We start from the raw sequence: 20,053 nt of genomic DNA, 5'->3' as shown, positions 1-20,053 counted from the left end.
TTCAAGACCAGACTGGCCAACATGACAGAACCCCGCCTCTGCTACAAATACAAAAATTAGCTGGGTGTAGTGGTGTGTGCCTGTAGTCCCAGCTACTAAGGAGTCTGAGACAGGAGAATAGCTTAAACCTGGGAGGCGGAGGTTGCCGTGAGCCGAGATGGCACCACTGTGCTCTACCTGGGTGACAGAGCAAGACTTTGTCTCAAAAAGCAAAACAAAACAAAAGCCAGGATCTCGATGAAAAAATAGAGATGAGAAGCGTTGACCGGGCAATCATGAAGACTCTACCACCTTAATTGGGCTTGGGTGAATTTTAAAATCCAAGTCTCAATTTTAAAATGAAGTAAAACAAAAAGTTCTAAATTTTGCTTTTTAAATAATTGAGTCATTCTCTGTATCTTTAAAACACTAAAGTAGCTTTGTCTCCATTTTCATTCTCATTTGAGAGGTTGTAGAACCTACCCTTTAAAAGTTAAGGTTATAAAACCTATGAAAGTGAGGAGTCAGCAAGTGTTGGTCCTGCTATTTTTGTAAATAATATTTTATTGAAATGCAGCCATATCCATTCATTTACAGTTGTCTGTGACTACTTTCATACTACTGGACCAGGGTTTGAGTACTCGTAGTAGAGGTCACATGGGCCACAAAGCTCAAAATATTTACTACCTGGCCTTTAAATAGGCTTAGAAAATAGAACCTTGACAGAATTTTATACTTTAATAGTGTGGTTTTTCTTTCTTTTAAGAAAATAAAAAAACAGCATTGCCAATACCTTCCTTTTTTCAGTTATTGCCATTTATATTAAAGCGTCCTGAAATTATATTTTAGTACAATCTTAGCATTAACATAATTGCATTTGTCCTTTGTTTCACAGGAAGATGAAAAATTTCTGACAGATTTGTTTGCACAACTAACAGATGAAGCAACAGATGAGGAAAAAAGACAGGAATTGGTAAGAAATTAGATACTATGAAAGGCGTAAAAATAAAGCCACTGGCTGGGCTTGATGGCTCACGCCTGTGATCCCAGCACTTTGGGAGGCCAAGGTGGGTGGATCACGAGGTCAGAGACCAGCCTGGCGAACATGGCAAAACCCCATCTCTACTAAAAAGTACAAAAATTAGCCAATCATGGTGGCAGGCACCTGTAGTCCTAGCTACTCAGAAGGCTGAGGCAGGAGAATCACTTGAACCCGGGACGCAGAGGCTGCAGTGAGCAAAGGTCGTGCCGTTGTACTCCAGTATGGGCGACAAGAGCAAGACTCCGTCTAAATAAATAAATAAATAAATAAAACTTTTTATATCACTTATCCTTTTTTCTAATTTCAGGTTAACTTTTTAAAAGAATTTTGTGCGTTTTCCCAAACGCTACAGCCTCAAAACAGAGATGCTTTTTTCAAGACTTTGTCAAACATGGGCATATTACCAGCTTTAGAAGTCATCCTTGTAAGTTTTGTGTCTCCTTATTTTTAATTACCATTTTTTAATCCCAAAATTAATATTTTTAATGTAACATGCAAATATTCTATTATAGCCAATATTTCATCTTAGCTGGGTAGTTCATTAAGTTAAAGAAGCTATAAAATTGCAATGTTAGACAGTTTTCACACAGTATTGAAAGAATGCAGTTAAAGGAATTTTCCATAATTTAATGATAATTTGTCAGCTTTGCAGCTTATTAGCTGAAGTGTTAAAATAGAAAGGCGAACAAAAATACATGATTTAGAAAATATAGTTTTATCCATACGATAAGAGTTTTATATGCAGAAGAATTTCTTTGACCTTTCTTTTACATTACGGTTTTTTCATATGTTTTGTTAGGTTTGGATATTTACATAGCTATAGGTTCCATATTTTTATAATTATAGGAGAAATAAATGCTTTTTGTCTGCAGGGCATGGATGATACACAGGTGCGAAGTGCTGCTACTGATATATTCTCATACTTGGTTGAATATAATCCATCCATGGTACGAGAGTTTGTCATGCAGGAGGCACAACAGAATGATGATGTAAGTAAGAAGTTAACAGAGCAAAAAATAACCAGCAAGGTAAATATTATTTGTACTAATAGTAAGTATTTATACATAGGAAGCTATAACTGTTTTTATTATTCACTTTTAAGATTTAAATTGTTGCTGTTTGGGAAAAGTGTAGCCATAATATCAGATGAGTTATTGTTCCCCTAAATTGGTTCCTGTCTCAGTTTATCAATTTGTCCTACAGAAATTATTTATGTTCGTTTAAATTGCCTTTTAAAATGTTAATGTCACTTTTTTTTTTTTTTTTTAAATTCTGAAGTCAACTTGCTATGTTGTCTTATTTAAATCATTTAGTCAATCAGTTCTTGTATCTGGGGAATTATAAATAAGTTACCTAGGGAAACAGTGACTTTAGGGTAGATTCTCAAAATCATCAAGAATGAAGAAATGTAGCACAGTCCCTTAAAATATGTAGGGTGCTGTTTCTTTACTGCCTTGCCATAGAGAACAAGCTGTTAGTTGTTCACAAACACTCACATGTTAGCATCTGAGATATACCATATTTTAAAGTGATAGAGAATATATCCTGGTAATGTGAAGGGTGCGCCTGGATCATGTAGTGCGTGACATGTGAGAGCACTAAATGTGTGTGCTCTTCTCCTTTATTTTAAAATAATTGAACCAATGATTCTGATGTTTTCCTGCTTCCCCTATAACAATTTGGAAGCAACTTTTTACATAAGAATGAATAAGATATTCTGCCTTTAGGTTTTTCTAAAGGGAGGAGGGGAAAAAGGCACCCTTAAGGGAAAAAAAAATCTGTTTAGAATTCCAGCCTGTGGTATTTTTACAAAATAAGAAAATAGACTGTCTTACTTTTTGAAAAGATCCTATTTTATGTATTGTGATGTCAAAAAAATGGAATGCCATGTAACTGTTACGTTTAAATTTTTATTTTTAAATTATAGTGCAGGGTAGGTGCAAAAAAGCACCAGTTTGAACTGTTGAATGTTATGTCATGTTTTTCTTTTATAAAATATTAATGTCAGCCTCAGCAACATAGCAAGACCCTCCTTTACTACAAAAGTAATTTTTAAAACTTAGGTATGGTGGCATGCACCTATAGTCCCAGATACTCAGGAAGATGAGAAGGAAGGGTATCTTAAGACCAGGAGTTTGACTGCAGTGAGCTATGATTGCTCCACTGTACTCCAGTCTGGGTGACAAAGCCAGACCCCATCTCAAAAAAAAAAAAATTCTGCTACAACCGAAGTATCTGTATTATTGAAAATAAAGGCTTTTGTTGGTCCCCTTAACCCATGAGCTGAACATAGGAACATATATGGATATACCTCAAAATACATACAGTAGGACTCTTTTTTTTTTCTGTTTTGCAGCAGAATAACATTTCAGTCAATAGGACTCTTGATTCCCACTCTTCTTGATCATCATTTCGGTCTACTGTCTCCATTTTCTCTATCCCTTGTCCATCCTGCCTTTGCATACACATAGGCAAGAGCAGGGATTTTCTCACTGAATCCCTCTCAATCTTACTACTTAGGTGAGGAATACCAGTCATAATAGGACCTCAGGAAAACCAGCCATCTATTTTCTTTGATATTTAGAATGTGTATAATCCATTTGTTCTCTGCACTCTCTAAATACCATAGTCTAATTTTCTCCAATTTCAGACATTCAGATAGTTTTTTCCTAAATTTATTTTAAAAGGAAATTTTATGTCACTTTTACAAATGGAGAACATATATCATTGGCCATAAATAGAAGGGCTCTGTAAAGATAAAAGCAATAGACTGGGCACGATGGCTCACGCCTGTAATCCCAGCACTTTGGGAGGCCCAGGTGGGTGGATCACCTGAGGTAGGGAGTTCAAGACCAGCCTGACCAACATGGAGAAACCCCATCCCTACTAAAAGTACAAAATTAGCTGGGCGTGGTGGCGCATGCCTGTAATCTCAGCCACTAGGGAGGCCGAGGCAGGAGAATCGCTTGAACCCAGGAGGTGGAGGTTGTAGTGAGCTGAGATTGTGCCATTGCACTCCAACCTAGGCAATAAGAGCGAAACTCCATCTCAAAATAAAATAAGATAAAATAAGATAACATAAAAATAAAAGCAATGAAAGTAGAATGATGATGTAAATCCTACCTAAATATTCTTACTGTTAAAGCTATGGTCATAAAACCCACTGGCTTTCTTCAAAAGGTAGATTACGTTATTAGAAAGTTGTAAAGATCTATTATCACCAAACTAAAACCTTGCTTTTGCTTTAATCAGAGGAATTTAAAGATAATAGACAAGAAATTTATATTTAGGGCTATGTCCCTGTACCACACTTTGGGGAATGAAACAGTCATATGTCCTATCAGATAACTGAGTTAAACATTTCACTTTCCAGTTAACAAAACACCTTGAGCCTAGGTATAATGCTGTGGTATGTGTCTTAGTTTTTGATTTTTCCATTCTCTCATAATAAGTGATTCTGAGTATGTCTGTTTTTTCTCTCCAGGATATTTTGCTCATCAACCTCATTATAGAACATATGATTTGTGATACAGATCCTGAACTTGGAGGAGCAGTCCAACTTATGGGCCTGCTTCGAACTTTAGTTGACCCGGAAAACATGCTAGCCACTGCCAATGTAAGCCATGAGCATTTTTATTCTTTTTCATAGCTAGTATATTGTGTATTGCTGGTGGGAACCGGTGCGGTTAAAGTTCATGGAAATGTTTTTGATTCCTTAGAAAACAGAAAAGACTGAATTTCTGGGTTTCTTCTACAAGCACTGTATGCATGTTCTCACTGCTCCTTTACTAGCGAATACAACAGAAGACAAACCTAGTAAAGGTAAGATAATTCAGGTTGGTAGTTAAGTTCTCTGTTCTTGAATGCTGAATTCAAAGTTGGTGTTAAGTAATCTTGTTAGGACGCAGTTAGCGGGAGGTAGAGGCTGGGAGGACGCACCTTTTAAAAAGTAGTAGTCTTTAAAAGTTCAAACCATCAGGTTAACATAGAGGTCTTAACAATTTGTTTGTTTGTTTTTATCAAAAGCAACCTGGAGTGTTAATAATGTATTTTGAAAAGAAAGGTTCATGATAAAAATTTCCCTAAAAGACCTGTAATTCCAGCACTTTGGGAGACCTAGGCAGATGGATCACGAGGTCAGGAGATCGAGACCATCCTGGCTAACATGGTGAAACCTTGTCTCTACTAAAAAAATACAAAAAAAATTAGGTAGGCGTGGTGGCAGACACCTGTAGTCCCAGGAGAATGGCGTAAACCTGGGAGGCAGAGCTTGAAGTGAGCTGAGATCGTGCCACTGCACTCCAGCCTGGACAGCAGAGCGAGACTCCGTCTCAAAAAAAAAAATTTTTTTCCCTAAAAGTACTGTAATCAGATAACAGAAACATGTAAAAGAAATAAGATAATTTTTTGTTGAACAATATTTGTATTCAGTTTGCATCTACACTGGTGAAATAGAAGGCAGTAGCTATGAAAAAATTCATTTTAAATTATATTCCAGATGTATAGACAGAGCTAGAATTTTTGCACAGTATTAAGCTACTTTTATTTATATTGAAGATATGTTAAGGTTTGTTATTTTTGCATTTTATTCATTAGAGCTTTAACGCATATGTGTGTGTGTGTTTAATTTAGGAGGTAGTTTTAGGTCTTCATTCGGAAATTGCTTAGTTAAGCTTTAGGAGTAAATATATTATTTTGTTGTTTGAAATTTTTTTTTTTTTTTTTTTTTTTTTTTTTTGGAGCCGAATCTTGCTGCCCAGGCTGGAGTGCGTTGGCGTGATCTCGGCTCACTGGTTCACTGCAGCCTCTGCCTCCCAGGTTCAAGCAATTCTCCTGCCCCAGCCTTCTGAGTAGTTGGGATTACAGGTGCCCGCCACCATGCCTGGCTAATTTTTTGTATTTTTAGTAGAGGCGGGGTTATCACCATGTTGACCAAGCTGGTCTCAAACTCCTGGCCTCAAGTGATCTGCCCGCCTTGGCCTCCCAAAGTGCTGGGATTATGGGTGTGAGCCACCACGCCCAGCCTTGAATTCTTAATATAACATAATTAACTTATAGCACTCACATAAAATACATGTTAAATTTACTTTTTGTATAACTCCAGAATCAAGTCCATGAAATGTGAATGACCATTTTTCTTACCTGCTTTATTCATATTAGGGTAAAGCTTGAGGCTTCTTTCCAAACCACATGTTCTATTCCTCCAACCTTTATTAAGATGAGAACTCATTGTGATTTTGTGGAAGCAGTGACTGTGTTATAATCCAAATGTGGGGGAATGAACAAAAAGCCTTTCAGAGGTTTGCTGCCTGGTGAGGAGTAAAGATAATTCAATTATTATAATTCAGTGTAGACTCATTACAAGTAGTAAAGGAGGCACAAAACGCACTGTGGAATCAAGGGAACACGGAGACAGAGTAATTGCACCAAAGATGACACGGTGTCTGGCAGAACCTCATATAGTGTATCTGTTGGAGAACATGCTAAGATACTTGGTAGAGGCTCCTTGAATTTTGAAATAAGGCAGATACTCTAGATTTGTTTCCTAACTCTGCCTTACTAACTTTTCCAACTTGGGTCTAGTTAGTTTAATAGGCTCATAATGTGAAACCAATTCCCTGTAGGGTTGTTAAAATTAAATTTAAAAAGTAAAGCATCATTCCTGGCACATGGTAGGCGTTCGGTAAATGCTGATTTCCTCCTCCCTAAAATTAATATATTTCGGTTAATAGAAGGGATTTTACTTGATTAGAATTTGAGTTCTTATATTTTAGAAGGAAAAATGTTAGTCATTAAATATAATTAGTTGTGTTTGGTTTCTTTTAGATGATTTTCAGACTGCCCAACTATTGGCACTTGTATTGGAATTGTTAACATTTTGTGTGGAGCACCATACCTACCACATAAAGAACTACATTATTAATAAGGATATCCTCCGGAGAGTGCTAGTTCTTATGGCCTCGAAGCATGCTTTCTTGGCATTATGTAAGTGTTAGAATTATTTATCATCTTTGTATATTGTCATGTTGTTGATATTTTTACATCTTATTGCCCAAATGAAAAGACCACTGATTACAAGTCAGGAGATCTGGGTCGTAACGTAATACTAGCTCTGCCACTGATTATGCTGGTTTGCCACACTGAGCAGGTGTTTTTCTTGACTCTCTTCTTACTCAATATACAGTAAGGGAGTAGAATGTATCTATAGTGTTATATTCCATTACTAAAACAGCACCATTGATCATTTTACCTTGGATATTTTATAGCAGGGGTGGCAGACTACAGCTGAGGCCAGATCCAGCCCGTGGCCTATGATTGTACAGCCTACAAGCTGAAACGTGTTTATGTTTTTAAAAGGTGACCTGAGAAGAGGGAAATGAATATGCTACAGAGACCATATGTGGCCCACAAAGCCTAAAATATGTACTAGGTGGACATTTGTGAAAACGTTTGTAGACTCTTTTAGAGCAGTATAGTCTCATAATAAGATTGTTGTTAGACATAAATTTTTCAAAAATTGACTTTCACAATGTTCTTAAGACCCTAGTTTGTTAGAGAAAACTATGTTTCTGAATTGAAAATAGGTTAATTCAGAATGTTCTTTATCAAGCAACAGCCAGACATCTCAGGTAATGAGTTTCCGTATGTAAGTGGTCCTTATTGGTAAGTTGTTAGACCAAATTTAGGGGCACCCTAGAGGTTCTGTAAGAGATTTCTGCTGGTAATTTAATTTTTGCCTTTTGGTTTTTAAAGGTAAGTTTCAGTGTTTTTTGTTGTTGTTGTTTTAAGCAGTCATAGTCATGGACTAATTAGAGGCCTGAATATATATCCGTTTTTGCTAATCTTCATTTCTAATTGTTTTGCTTAATTGATTTTTTAAAAAATCCTTAAATCATATAATTACATATTATAAAAATAATTATAAATTAAAATTTATTTAAAATATATAAATAAATGGCCAGATGCAGTGGCTCATGTCTGTAATCTCAGCACTTTGGGAGGATGAGGCTGGCAGATCACCTGAGGTCAGGAGTTCGAGGCCCGCCTGGGTAACATGGTGAAACCCCGTCTCTACTAAAAATACAAAGCTGGGTGTGGTGGTGCACGCCTGTAGTCCCAACTACTCGGGAGGCTGAGGCAGGAGGATCGCTTGAACCTGGGAGGCGGATGTCGCGGTGAGCTGAGATTGCGCCATTGCACTCCAGTCTGGGCAACAGAGAGGGACTGTCTCCCCACCCAAGAAAAATAATAAATTTTATAAAAGCAACGTTGATTTCTTTTAAAATGCATTAAACTTCCTATCAGGGCAATATTATATTCATTTTTCTCATATACCTATCATAGAAAAAGTGAGAACACCAAGGCCAAGGTTAGAGGGGGAGCTTATAGCTCTTTGACTTGTTGTTTTATGTTGACAGTAGAGTTTTGTTCAAGTGTGGAAAAGGGAATTTGAGAACAGAATAGAAAAACTGAATAAATTAATAAATTTAGTTTCATTTTACCGAACATATTAAACACTACTATATTTCATTGATTCAAAAAATGTGCATTTTTACACATTATTTCTGAAATCAAGATGAGTCTTACAATTAACCTATTTATGCCTAGTGTTCCATTATTGGAATGCTAAGCTTGTGGGAGTTATTTATATCCTGCTCAAGGTCATCACCCAGGTCTGATTTTTTTTTTTTTACAAAAAAAAATTTGCAACCTCTAGCATAAATGGATTCATGGCATGTCATTATAATTGGTAGCTCAATCAGTGACATCTTAGATTTGATTACTGTCTTACATCTGGTGTACTAGGAAAATGAAGATGGTTATGACCTGGACTTGGCCATCAACGGAATCAGTTCATTGGGAGAAGAGAGTCATGTGAAAATCAAAATGCAATCGTAATAAGCACTATATTGAGGGTGTTTGGATGCATAGTGGAAATAATTCGTTACAGTTTAATGAGGCAGATGAAAAATTTCACACAAGTGGTAACTTGAGTTGTGTTTTGGTCATGGGAGAGTATTGCGTTCTTGGTTGACTACACAGTTAAGATGTTAGTTGGATTAAAAAAAATGTGGACAAAGTATATTTGGTCTTTTTTTTTTATTTTTGAGACAGAGTCTCACTCTGTCACCTTGGCTAGAGTGCAGTGGCACTATCTCGGCTCACTGCAACCTCCGTCCCCCGGGTTCAAGCGATTCTCCTGCCTCAGCCTCCTGAGTAGCTGCGATTACAGAAGCACACCACTACGCCCAGCTAATTTTTGTATTTTTAGTAGAGATGGGGTTTCACCATGTTGGTCAGGCTGGTCTTGAACTCCTGACCTCGTGATCCACCTGCCTCAGCCTCCCAAAGTGCTGGGATTCAGGCGTGAGCCACCGCGCCTAGCCTACTTGGTCATTTTTAAAGACAGTCAGGACAATGCAGCTGAAAGGAAAGAACTTTTCTTTAGTTCAGTTCCTCATTTCATTATTTTGCTTGCAGTATTACAAAGAAAATTTCTCATAATCTAATGAGAACTGTGGAGAGAATCTTTTAAGTAAATGAAAGTTTATTGTTCGAAACTATGTTAGCAAAATCTTAGTTATGTTTCATTGTTGATATTTTCCAAACTGAGTCAGGTTATCATTAAACCTAACTCTTTGAAATGACTTCTTGGTGTACCTCTCTTCCCAGGGTTGATATATAAGTATCTTCCTAACAGAGATGCCTGTCATTAGGAACAAGCTTTTTAGAACTGGCTTTACAGTATGCAATAGGAGTTTTTACCAAAGCTATCTAAGAACTAAAATAAATTTGAGAAAATTTAAGATATTTGTGGTTCTTCTGAAAAAAGTATACTTTGAAGTATTAGGTGTAGTATTTTTTAAGAGAGAGTTTATTGATATTTAAGTTTAGATGCACATACATAAATGTAGACAGTAATGAGCAGTTAAATGTAACAGTTTGGGAATTTCGGGAGCTTTTAATTTTTTTTATATTTGCTGCTGCTTAATTAGTATACTTTGTCATATTTAAAGACAGCTAGTTAAGTATGTGGGTGTATCTAGCAATCCTTTCTAAACTCAGTCTTTATAGGCTAGGTATCAGATCTGTCAATTTCCTTGGCCTTATTAAGTTCCTTGGATCTTAAATTATAGCCCTTTAGCTCATACTTTTATGTTGTTTGAGGGTGTTTTGTTGTTCTTATTAAAAACATGGAAATCTTAAAAAAGGAATGAAATAAAGCTTTATTGTAGAGGCATTTATTCAACTATCATTAGTTACAAAGTAAAAAGTCACAAATTTATTACATGGAATCTCACGTTTTATAAAGTACAGATAAATAATGTTTTTTTGAGATGGTTGAAACTAAGTACATGAGGTTCCTGGAAATGTTAATGAAGGTTAGAGATGTGAGTGGAAGCAGAATGTGCTTTACATTGAAAATCCAGTGGCAATGCCAACTTGGCCTGTCCTAAAAGCTTTCTCCACTCTACTTTGAGTGACCTGACTTCCTAGATCTTACTGGTAAAATTTTGAAAGCAGCTTTTTACTCAACAGCAAAGAATAGTGGTTGGATATTTTTGATGCAGGTTTCTTTTAAGGCATGGATTTGAGTGGTAATAATACAAAAATGTAAGCGCAAATGGAAATAAGGACCAAAACAAAAAGACCACTAGAACCTCATTCTATCTACACCAGCAGTTTCTGGATAGAAGTGCTCTTAAAGAAGTGCGGTGGTGCCCATCTGCATTCCCTTGTCTTAGTGAATTTCAGGAAAGGAGTTTTTCACTCACCTAGGAATTACAATCAGACAAGAGGGGTCAGTGTGTGTGTTTGTGTGTGTGTTATGGTAGGACACAAGTCTCCACAAAGCCCGCAAAGTTGGAGTACAAATTCTTAAAATAGTAATACTCCTGCCTTAATTACTACAAGTTTAAAATGTGGTCTGTTAGCATGAGCTCTAAAGTACTGATTTTTATTCTTAACAAACAGAAATGCCTCAGTAAGTTCCTTTGTCAAATAAGCTTAAAAATGCAAACTGAAAATACTGTTTTGGGAAAATAAACCCTTGTTAGGCTTTGACTTATCACACAGAAAGATGCCTCTTAGTGTTTAAAATGTCTTAGTTCACCATGATTATGTTTTCAAAAATATTCAGTAGTTTAAAAAACAAAATGCAATTATTCTATAAACTAGAAACTCCCTGCCCAGAGTGTTTCTTAAGAAAGATACACTCTTAAATAAGTTGCATTGTTAAGGCAGTTAATAACTGTACCTAATTGGGCATTCACTTGTGGACCTCTTTTCTGCCAACTAAAGAAAAATTGAGCTGCTTTACTCCTCTGCCTTCCCACCCAGAAACCGTGTCAGCATGGTTGCCTGGCTACCTGCTCATGAAGGACTTGATTAATAGCAAATTGGCAATTTAACGAGCCACTTCCATGATCTCCAAAGAAACCAAAATACAAACACAATATTTAATCTTGCCAACCGAAGACGATGTGACTGCATGAAGTGAGTATGCTTTTTTGCACTGTTTACAATAACTGGGGCATTAACTTACTGATAATTCCATTTAGGTAAAGAGGGCTTTGTTGAAGTCTAGCTGTCTGAGTATATTTGTGTCTTGACGAATGGTGACTTAAGTAACTCCCCATACCTCAAGATGTAAATATACCTTTTAATCTGTAAGTTAAACCCTAATTAATTATGAAAATGAAAACTAGAAAAAAATTAAAAAGCATACTCGCTACAATAAGCATAGAGGACCACATTTTAAATAATATCCTCTAAATTTATTTCTAAACTATGGCAAGGCAAATTTTGGGTCATGCAGATTTTTGTGGGTTTATGGCCTTTCGACAGCCACATCTACAAATAAATAAAATTTCCAAGAGTGTCCAAAAATATTGAAGATCAAATTATTAGTGGATTGCCCTAATAAAACACTGGTTTTTTTCTATTAAGGTGGATATAAAAGGTAATGTTGAATTTTTTCATCTTAAGTAGTGTGATAGGTTCATTCGTTTGTCTTAGCTCTTATTTTAGATGTAAATTACATTTTGGTCATTAGTAACTGGTTTATTTTCAGAATTTTTCTGGCTTTCTAAGACTTGTGTTCTATGATGACATATACTACTTTTAGAAGACATTTTTCTGATAACACTTTCATAATCCTTATCTTCAGGTTCACAGTTCCGGAAGTGCAAACATCACAAATAATTATTGATATATGTTAAATAGTTTTTCTTGGTGTGATGGTTTATTTTGTTTGGTAAGTCTAAAGTATGGAAGCGTGGTATGTGATTTAAACAACAATGCCTCTGTGTTTCAGGTGCCCTTCGTTTTAAGAGAAAGATTATTGGATTAAAAGATGAGTTTTACAACCGCTATATAATGAAAAGTTTTTTGTTTGAACCAGTAGTCAAAGCATTTCTCAACAATGGATCCCGCTACAATCTGATGAACTCTGCCATAATAGAGATGTTTGAATTTATTAGAGTGGTAGGTTCTGTATTTTTAATTAGAATTTTTGTTTTAATTGTTTGAGAAAATTGAATATGCATTACCTAGTATTTTGGCTTATTTATATAATATTTCCTTATATAATATTTGCTTCCTTATAATAATATTTCCTCATATAATATATAAGCTTCCTTATATAATATTTGGAGAGTTTAAAAAAAAAAAAAAAGTAGCACCAGCCTATGAGAGATTTGATTCAAGCTACGTCTTACCTCTCAGCAGCTACAAATCTTTTATAGCAGGGGTCCTCAACCCCTTGGCCGAGGACCAGTCCATAACCTGTTAGGAACCAGGCTGCACAGCAGGAAGTAAGCTGCAGGCAAGCAGGCGTTACTGCCTGAGCTCTACCTCCTGTCAGATCAGCAGCAGCATTAGATTCTCCTAGGAGCATGAACCCTTGGGTTAACTGTGAGGTGGAACAATTTCATCCCGAAACCGTGCATCCCCCACCCTGACCCCAGTTTGTGGAAAAATTGTCTTTCATGAAACCAAAAAGGTTAGGGACTGCTGCTTTGTAGGGGACTGCTGCTTTGTAAGATGGTCACAGTAATCATTTTAAGAAAGCAAAACTACACTTGACAGATAAGCATTCGAATGTGTTTTTCTTAGCTTACACATTTCTAAAGACCAATTTCATAATACTCCTTATTCTCTAGTAATGTAATAAGCTAGTGGTTCTCATTGATGCTGTGCAAATTTATCTGGCATGGCTTTTTGTTTTGTTCGTTTTTTTAGAGACAGGGTTTTGCTATGTTGCCCAACTGGGCTCAAATGATCCTCGCATCTCAGCCTCACAAGTAATTGAGACTGTAGGTGCATACCATAGTACCTGGATGTCATGCTTTTTTAAAAGTTGGGATAAAATAATACATAACATTAAACTTGCTATTTTAACCATTTTAAAGTATACATTCACATTGTTGTGCAGCCATCACCATTATCCGTCTCCAGAACTTTTCTGTAACATGCTCTTTTTGGGGGGTGGGGACAGAGTCTCTATTACCAGGCTGAAGTGCAGTGCCATGATCTCGACTCACTGCACCTTCCACCTCCCAGGTTCATGCGATTCTTGTGCTTCAGCCTCTCGAGTAGCTGGGATTACAGACATGCACGACCACACCTGGCTAATTTTTGTATTTTTAATAGAGATAGGGTTTCACTATGTTGGCCAGGCTGGTCTTGACCTCCTGACCTCAGGTGATCTGCCCACTTCGGCCTCCCAAAGTGCTGGGATTACAGGCATGAGCCTCTTCACCCAGCCTGTGACATGCTTTTAAAATATGCATGGCTACTGTGTGTGCTCACTTGGAAGTGGGAACTAAACTTTGAGTACACATGGAAGTAAAGAAGGGAATAACAGCAGATACCAGGGCCACTTGAGGGTAGAGAGTGGGAGAAGGTGAGCATTGAAAAACTACCTATTGGGTACTGTGCTTACTACCTGGGTGATGAAATAACCTATACACCAAACCCCTGTGACAGGCAGTTTACCCATATAACAAATACACACATGGACCCCTGAACCTAAAATAAAAATTGATTAATAAAACATAAATGTCCATGGCCAGGGATAGTGGCTTATGCCTGTAATCCTAGCACTTTGGTAGGCCAAGGTGGGAGGATTGCTTGAGGCCAGGAGTTAGAGACTAACTCGGGCAACATATAAAGACCCCATCTCTACAAAATTTTTTCTTTAAAACTTAGCCCTGTATGGTGGTGCATGTCTATAGTCCTAGCTGCTCGGGAGGCTGAGGCGGGAGGATTGCTTGAGCCCAGGAGTTCAAGGCTGCAGTGAGCTATGATCATACCACTATATCTCAACCTGGGTGCCAGAGCGAGACCCCATCTCTTAAAAAAATAAAATACACATACCCAGCGCACACATCAGAATCAGAATCACCTAGGGCAAGACCTGGGCATTTACTTTGTAAAGACCCATAGACCATAGATAAAGACCCAAAGACCCATAGATAGCTGGGCGCAATGGCTCACACCTGTAATCCTAGCACTTTGGGAGGCAGAGGCAGGTGGATCACCTGGGGTCAGGAGTTTGAGACCAGCCTGACCAGCATGGAGAAACCCCATCTCTACTAAAAATACAAAATTAGCCAGGCATAGTGGTGTATGCCTGTAATCCCAGCTACTCGGGAGGCTGAGGCAGGAGAATTGCTTGAATCCAGGAGGCAGAGGTTGCAGTGAGCCGAGATCACACCATCGCACTCCAGCCTGGGCAACAAGAGCAAAACTCCATCTAAAAAGAAAAAAAAAGACCCATAGATAAATTGGGGACTATTTTAGTAGCCAATATATGTTATTCCCATTTTTTATTGTTTGGCTATCTCTAAGATTATGTAATTTTATGAAATTAAGCTACTTTTGGTGGGTATGAATTTATTAAATTAAGCCTCATCTTGCTAAAATGACATTTTCCTATCATTTTTTCATTGCTATTCTTTTCTGTAGGAAGATATAAAATCATTAACTGCTCATGTAATTGAAAATTACTGGAAAGCACTGGAAGATGTAGATTATGTACAGACATTTAAAGGATTAAAACTGAGATTTGAACAACAAAGAGAAAGGCAAGATAATCCCAAACTTGACAGGTAAATGACCATACATTTAAACATATTCGTTCAACATCAAGTTGTGTGGTAGTGGCTTTATTGTTTATTTGATATTATTTGGCTTGACAAGGAACTGGCAAATCAGCAGATAGCAAATAGAAATTGTAGCTTCCTGTAAGGGTCAGCATAAATGTTTCCCTGAAGATTTAGCTGGTTGTTAGTATAATACCTTAGGCATGTATCAAGCTAGATAATGAAAAAAAAACAAAAAGACCAAACAGTGGCAGTGAGGCTTCATGTGTTCAAAATAAAATCAGAGCATTATATTATTTGCTTTAAATTTACAAGTTACTAAAGTTACAAATTATTCTTTAAAATTTTGTACATTAATCTACCTGGATTTACATTGATATTTTAATATTTGTAAATTTCTTGTTAATTCCCTATGTTAATTTAATAAGTCATCTGTAACAGTACAATTAAGTCCATATATGATTGTATTTACTCTTTCTTCTCTGCTCGTAGTATGCGTTCCATTTTGAGGAATCATAGATATCGAAGAGATGCCAGAACACTAGAAGATGAAGAAGAGATGTGGTTTAACACAGATGAAGATGACATGGAAGATGGGGAAGCTGTAGTGTCTCCATCTGACAAAACTAAAAATGATGATGATATTATGGATCCAATAAGTAAATTCATGGAAAGGAAGAAATGTATGTGGGAAAAAAATGGCCAAGAGAAAATTAAGGCTTTCTCACTCTAGATTTATTCTTATTTCTTGACAAAATGATTAGTTAATATTTGCTTGGAATGTGTGATGGCATAGGTTTTAAAGACTCCATTGCTTTATGGGATGTGACTGAATAGCAGTGTTGTGCAGGCAGAGACTAAGTTTTCTTAATTTGAGTTGAATAAGGAATATACTATTTCAGGAAGGGTAGCGATACTGAATATGATTCTGAAGGTTTCACTTCTTCTCTGGAGTAAGATCCAATGAATGGAATTTTGTTTAGTGTTTTGGTAAGCTTCATTTATAAATTGAACTTCAGTGTTTCTACCCAGTGGAGTAAGCTGGTTAAATGTATTTTAGTGTTACCTCATTTGGGGAAATTTAAAAAAGAATGAGTATGGGGGACAACTATTGACAGTATTCTCATTTTTAGTAAAAGAAAGTGAGGAAAAGGAAGTGCTTCTGAAAACAAATCTTTCTGGACGGCAGAGCCCAAGTTTCAAGCTTTCCCTGTCCAGTGGAACGAAGACTAACCTCACCAGCCAGTCATCTACAACAAATCTGCCTGGTTCTCCGGGATCACCTGGATCCCCAGGATCTCCAGGCTCTCCTGGATCCGTACCTAAAAATACATCTCAGACGGCAGCTATTACTACAAAGGTACATTTTTGACTCCCATTTTGCCCCCTTTTTTTCCAATTTAAGCTTTCTCAACAATAATTTTTACTAAGATTCCCTTTGGTTACTGCCACCTAGAACTGATTTAACATTCGCGAACTAGAGGATGAGTCCCCCCCACCACTTGAACTTATATAAATGTTGAGAAATTTCTGAAAGTCTTTTTATGACCAATGCAAAAGTCTGAATATAGTGTGAATTCTCACTTGGGTATTTTGCATTTTAGAACTGCAACTTCAAATTTGTATGTCAGAACATTCACAGAAATGTTTAAGGTTTTCAGTTATTCTCGAATAAATTTTCCTAATACCGAGATAAAGCCTTTGTGGGGAAATAATAATCTAAATATCTGGATACTTCTGACTTGACTTTGCCAGTTATGGTTTATTTTTTTAAGAAAACTTAAACATCTACTGTCACTAACATTTCATATAAGAAAAGAACAAGGCCAGGCGCTGTGGCTCACAAGGGCCCAGCACTTTGGGAGGCTGAGGCGGGTGGGTCACAAGGTCAGGAGATCAAGACAATTTTGGCTAACACAGTGAAACCCTGTCTCTACTAAAAATACAAAAATTTAGCTGGGCGTGGTGGCGGGCTCCTGTAGTCCCAGCTAATCTGTAGTCCCAGCTACTCTGGAGGCTGAGGCAGAAGAATGGCGTGAACCTGGGAGGCGGAGCTTGCAGTGAGCTGAGATCGGCGCCATGACACTCCAGCCTGTGCAACAGAAAGAGACTCCGTCTCAAAAAAAAAAAGAACAAAATCTTAATAAGAAAAATGTAGAGAACATGCAATCTCCGAATAAAACCAGTTTTGGGGGCTTCTTAGGCCAACCACCCTTTTCTTTTGAGACATAATATATTGATTTTTGGGCTAGCAGACTAGCAGTTAAAAGACTGGCATTTGGGAATCAGTGATCTAAATCAGACATGTAATGCCCATTCAGTCTTTTTTTTTTTCTGGCGTGAGCTGTAGAGTCCTAATGGCTAAGAAGTGAATCTGAGACATGCTTGAGAGCAGAGCAATGTGAATTTTTCCTTAGCATCTAAATAAAGCAAGGGGCAGTGGTTTCTGGTGAAGGATCAGGGCCAAAAGGAAACCCAGATGAAATGATGAGGAAGAGTCAAGGTAGAATTGCTTTCCTAACTTCTAATACAACAGCCTGTCTACCCTCATTTCTGGTGGTCTCTTTATCTGCTGCAGCATTCATTTTAGTACTTTTTTTTTTCCTCCTTTTCTTGAGACAGAGTCTCAGTCTGTCACCCAGGCTGGAGTGCAGTGGCGTGATCTTGGCTCACTGCAATCTTCACCTTCCGGATTAAAGTGATTCTTGTGCTTCGGCCTCCCGAGTAGCTGGGATTACAGATGTGCACCACCACGCCTGGCAAATTTTTGTAATTTTATTAAGAGACAGGGTTTCAGCATGTTAATTAACAGGCCAGGCTGGTCTCGAACTCCTGTCCTCATGTGATCCCTCTGCCTCAGCCTCCCAAAGTGCTGGAATCATAGGCATGCATCACCACTCTCAGTCTCATTTTTATACTATTTTAGACTTTATGTTCAAAAAATTTTTAATGTGCTGTTAAGTCTTGAAATATTTTTCATTCATTTTCTAACTCCTGGGTAATTTGCTAGTATAAACTGCTTACATGTTTTTGCTTTAAGTTGGGTGCAGTGACTCATACCTGTAATCCCAGCACTTTGAGAGGCCAAGGCGGGTGGATCACCTGAGGTCAGGAGTTCAAGACCGGGCTGGCCAACATGACAAAACCTTGTCTCTAGTAAAAATACAAAAATTAGCCAGGCGTGGTGGTGGGCGCCTGTAATCCCAGCTACTCGGGAGGCTAAGGCAGGGAGAATTGCTTGAACCCAGGAGGTGGGTTCCTGCACTTCACTGCACTCCAGCCTGGGCGACATAGTGAGACTTCGACTTTGAAAAAAAATGTACTGTGTTGGTAGGATCTATTTTCTTTCTCCAGCCATAAAACACCGGTGTTTTTAATATGTGTTTTGTTTTCTGTTCTTTAATCCTTATTGCTGAACAGGGAGGCCTCGTGGGTCTGGTAGATTATCCTGATGATGATGAAGATGATGATGAGGATGAAGATAAGGAAGATACGTTACCATTGTCAAAGAAAGCAAAATTTGATTCATAATAATGGCAACGGCCTAGGATCAGTACCTGTTGAAAAAAACTGATTCTCCACCCCTCCCCCACACAAAATCCACAACAACGTGCAGTGGTCTCTTGTGAATGTGACTGACACAGATCAGCCTCTTACACTTGACTTCTGCTCATCAAGTGCCAATTCAATGGAGCAGGAGGAGGGGATATCATACATTTAGGGGAAAGACTTAAGCCTTTGAGCTCTCCAGCTTGGACCACACATTGCCCTTTTCTCAGGGAAGGAAATGGAAACAAAAAGCCAACAGGGCAGGGGTTTTGTAAGTGGAACTCTGGATTGACTGGTCAGTTGCTACAATCAGAATACGCTTTCTTGGACCATGTTTGAGACTCAGAAGAATGGGCCTTTCTGCCATAATTCTTCACTAGTTAAGAATGCCAGCAGTTTCTTTGTATAAAGAGACCTGCCTTTAAAATCATACATTCTGAACATTTTAGTCAAACTACAACAGGTTTGGAAAACCTCTGTGGGGGAGGGGCGAATATAAAGTTTTCCTCTTTTTTATCTGTTCCCTTTGCCCTTCAAACTGCAGATTTTTTTTTTTTTAAGTGGGGATTTCTCCCTACTTGATTAAAGATTGAGTGGAATTCTAGATGTGGTCATTTGTGTCATAATTTTTTGTTTTATTTTGTTTTTGATTTTTTTTTTCCTCCCCTGAGTGTATGCTTAGTTGTTGAGTATATATATTTGGGACCATTAAAACTTTTTTTGATGTAATATAACCTAACGTTGTGCTGGTACCTGTTTTACCATGTGTAATTTTTGTTCTACATCACAGTTCTTAATTTGTTTAGAGTTTTATGAAAGATGGTATAGTTTTTATTGACAAAAAGCAAAGTAATCTTACAACTATGTGCATACAAAAGCAATACTATTTTGTGACTAAATATTTTATATTAAAATTTACATCAGCAACTGTCTTGAGAATTCAGGGAAATAGAGTGGAATTTAAAACTTCAACAGTTTTGTTAAATCTAGCAACATGAAATTAGTATTCCAAAGAGATTCTGAAATTTCTTTTCTTGGGGAAATGACGGTACATTAAATCAAAATTGAGGATGGATGATTTAAAAACATTTGACTTTTGAATAATAAAAAGAAAAGTGAAGAGTAAGAGAAATTGTATTAGTTGTATGTTTCTTGTTTTTGTTTTTAACTACTCCCTTTGGAATACCAGTTTGACTTGTAAGTGGTGGTTTCTAAATAAATACCTGGCCAGAGGACCATCACCCTTTAAATAGGTTCTTTTTGTTGTCTTAGATGTGATCAAATTCTTTCAAGGAAAATGAAAATAACTCTACTTACCCTCACTTTTTAAAGTGAAGAGTTTAGAACTTGAGAATATATTTTCAAATGTGAGTAA

General features: G+C 37.2%; 1 protein-coding gene across 4 annotated transcripts in view; it reads left to right on the top strand.

The window, feature by feature from the left end:
- The window catches only part of PPP4R3A (protein phosphatase 4 regulatory subunit 3A), a 50,760-nt gene extending 30,950 nt beyond the window's left edge, over positions 1 to 19,810 (top strand). The window contains exons 5-16 of one of the 4 annotated variants that reach the window (XR_012416073.1): positions 875 to 952; positions 1,329 to 1,445; positions 1,894 to 2,010; positions 4,506 to 4,637; positions 4,741 to 4,843; positions 6,848 to 7,006; positions 11,363 to 11,518; positions 12,339 to 12,508; positions 14,993 to 15,135; positions 15,622 to 15,812; positions 16,263 to 16,489; positions 18,550 to 19,810. Coding sequence is in view for 2 of the 4 variants with exons in the window: in XM_005562036.4 (XP_005562093.1) it covers positions 875 to 952; positions 1,329 to 1,445; positions 1,894 to 2,049; positions 4,506 to 4,637; positions 4,741 to 4,843; positions 6,848 to 7,006; positions 12,339 to 12,508; positions 14,993 to 15,135; positions 15,622 to 15,812; positions 16,263 to 16,489; positions 18,550 to 18,660 (1,587 nt within the window). In the remaining 2 variants the exon portion in view is untranslated. Of the gene's footprint in view, positions 1 to 874; positions 953 to 1,328; positions 1,446 to 1,893; positions 2,050 to 4,505; positions 4,638 to 4,740; positions 4,844 to 6,847; positions 7,007 to 11,362; positions 11,519 to 12,338; positions 12,509 to 14,992; positions 15,136 to 15,621; positions 15,813 to 16,262; positions 16,490 to 18,549 lie in introns of all 4 variants that reach the window. The other 3 variants (XR_012416072.1, XM_005562037.4, XM_005562036.4) reach the window with 3 other exon arrangements.
- Positions 19,811 to 20,053: the final 243 nt, after the last annotated feature.

This window comes from Macaca fascicularis, chromosome 7, assembly GCF_037993035.2.
Source record: "Macaca fascicularis isolate 582-1 chromosome 7, T2T-MFA8v1.1".
NCBI lineage: Eukaryota > Metazoa > Chordata > Mammalia > Primates > Cercopithecidae > Macaca > Macaca fascicularis.
The sequence above is the reverse complement of the archived record's forward strand: the minus strand, read 5'-3'. Positions and strand labels throughout refer to the sequence as shown.